Source organism: Pteropus vampyrus, unplaced genomic scaffold (assembly GCF_000151845.1).
Source record: "Pteropus vampyrus isolate Shadow unplaced genomic scaffold, Pvam_2.0 Scaffold28, whole genome shotgun sequence".
Classification (NCBI taxonomy): Eukaryota; Metazoa; Chordata; class Mammalia; order Chiroptera; family Pteropodidae; genus Pteropus; species Pteropus vampyrus.
The window spans coordinates 385,512-388,063 of record NW_011888809.1 but is presented as its reverse complement, the minus strand read 5'-3'; the positions used below and the strand labels follow the sequence as shown (position 1 = coordinate 388,063).

The following is a 2,552-nucleotide window of genomic DNA, read 5'->3' as shown; positions in this document are numbered from 1 at the left end:
TTGATTTTCCAAAGCAATGGAGCCCGCTCCCATTTTCTCTGTTTTACTCACTGAGGCATATGTACAAAGGCCCACTTGCTAACAGGCTGATCTCTGCTCTGTGTACGAGACGAGAGACCACATGTCCAGGCTTGGGAGCAGTAAAGGGTGCACAGTAGGGCGGTTAATCGTGAAGGCTCTGAATCAGGAAGACCTGAGTTCAAATTCAGGCTCTGCCACTTAACACCTGTAACATTGGGCAAGTTACTTAAATTCCCTGAGCTTCGGTTCCCTCTTCTGTAAAATGAGATGGAGGAGTTGTGAGGATTAAGACAGATCATACACACCGAGAGCCTTAGAACTTCCACCAGGGGAGGTGGCTGAGCTGTCATGGCCCAGGCAAGAGCCACCCAGCTCACCCTCTGCTTCCTTCCCTGCAGGTTCTCAGATCGACGACCATGTTCCAAAGCGAGCTTCGGCTCGGATCCTCGCTCCCCCTGGAGGCAGGTCAAGCGGCATTTGGTAAAGGCACTGACTAGCCCCCCCAAGTGAGGATGCACCGCTGCCACCAGCCCGCACACCCTCCGTCTGAAGCTGCAGGGGTGGGAGAGGCTGGGCTGGGCAGCTCACCACCTGAGGGGCTACGGGCCCCGGGGAGCCCTCCCCATGTCTGACGCGTGATTCACTGTGCTTCGAGCCGACCCTAACAGGCACTTTGAGATGTGTTCCTCCTGCTGCAGTCTTTTCCTGCCCTGGCCTCATGGAGCCCAGGAAGCCCACACTATGCACAGAGCCCAACGCATAGAGCCCGGCCCGGCCCCTCCTCACACCTGCCTCCACGTGCTGGCTTCGGGAAAGCGCAGACTTTAGTGCCCTGCCTCTGGCTGACCTGCCAGTTGTCCAGAGCACTTTAGCAGATGTATTTTAAAAGGACTCCCTTCCCCATCCCCTTAGGCCTCGTGGTCAGCTTCCTCAAGTCAGACAGGTGTTAGCTGCCCAACCATGCCCAGGGTGTCCCGTTCTTCCTGACTCACCTCTAGCCCCTATTGTGGGTGTGGTGGGGACACCCTGGGTGTGGGTGTGGTTGGAATACTCTGCACCCTTTACCAGCTTCTTCCTCTCCCCACCCCACCCTCTGGGAACCAGGCCCAGGAGGGCTGCTGGGTGGGGCGCAAGGCTGGTGCCAGGCGCGTGTACATGATTTTGTTTTGCACGTTTGGTTTGCGCAGTGGTTTGGTTTGACTTGTTTGTGCATCCTGTGAAAAATAACGGTGCTTCGTGTCACTAGCATAGCATAGAAACAGGAATAGATGTGGACCTTAGGAGATGCTGCACTCGACACCAACCAGACAGCCTAGGGCAGAGAGGGGAAGGAGGGTAGCGGGTGCTGGACTTATAGGCCCTTCTCCCTGGACCTGGAGTCTTCCAGGCTGCCATAGGCCCTGTCCCCGGCCCTCTTCCCATCCATTCCCCTCCTGGTCTACTCCCTACATTCTGATAGGGTACCCAGGATGCTGGCCCTGGAGACCTTTGGGGAGCAGGGTGGCCTTTCCCATCTCTGGCCCCGGTCACTCCCAGCACTAACACCTGGCTTTCCATAAACTCCCCCTGCTGGACAGAGGCCCAGCCGCTCCACCTGTGTGATTGGCAAAAGGCCTGATGCCTGCTAAGAGAGGGGGAGCAAGACTAGGGTGATGGGCTAGCTGGATGCCAGGGAAGGAGACCAGGCCAGCAGGACCTGGCTATAGAACCCACATTGCTGCAGGGGTACTGTGGTCTCCTGTGGTCAGCACCACACCCTCACCTGCTGTGGCCTCCATCTCCTCCCATGTCCAGCTGGGCCCTCCCTGCCTCCGCAGCTTCAGGAGATTTCCATGGAAACACTAGAGGCTAGGTGATCTCCATCTACCCTCAGTGAGCTGGCAAGTACCCCAGCCACCTGCCCTCATTAAGCCCTGTTCTCCCCCCGGGGAAGTGATTTCACGTTGCACATTCAGTTTGAGCACCCCAGGCTACACGTGGCTCCTGGACTCTTGGGCGAGTGGTCATACCTGGCACATTTCTATTCTGCTTTTCTATTTTCTATTGTGCTTTTCATGTTTTCAAAGCATTTCCATATACAAGCTCTCAATTGCTCCTCACGACAGCAGAGCATATATTATTCCCCCCACTTCATAGATGAGGCTTAGCAAGTTTAGAACTGACCCCAGAAGTGTCCATGACTACACTTAAGAGCGTGGCCGTCCACCCTAGCTGTGGAAAGGAGGAGTGCGGGAAGATGTCTCTTGGAGATCCCACTGAGAGTTTAACCAATTAGAAGGCTTACTCCCCTGGTAGGCATTCTGCTTTGTTTTGCACACATAGATTTTTCTTGTAATGCACATTCACTCTTTGAGCCAGAACTAGTTACCTGTTGGAGGTTTGCCATGTGGTTTGACCTGCCTCCACATCCTCACTTGTCCCTTCATGCTCATCTTCCTCACTTAGGGGCTGAGATGACGGAGACAGTAACCCAGGGCAAGCAAAGGTACTCACAGAGGGTGGCAGCCATGGGGCCAGTGGATAGGGATCTG

General features: G+C 55.3%; 1 protein-coding gene across 2 annotated transcripts in view; it reads left to right on the top strand.

The window, feature by feature from the left end:
• Window positions 1-707, top strand: part of DPYSL5 (dihydropyrimidinase like 5) — a 74,808-nt gene extending 74,101 nt beyond the window's left edge. For both annotated transcript variants that reach the window (XM_011356513.2, XM_011356514.1), the window contains exon 13: window positions 420-707. In XM_011356513.2, coding sequence (XP_011354815.1) covers window positions 420-505 — 86 coding nt within the window. In that variant the 3' untranslated portion in view covers window positions 506-707. The remainder of the gene's footprint in view (window positions 1-419) is intronic.
• The last annotated feature ends 1,845 nt before the right edge of the window (window positions 708-2,552 follow it).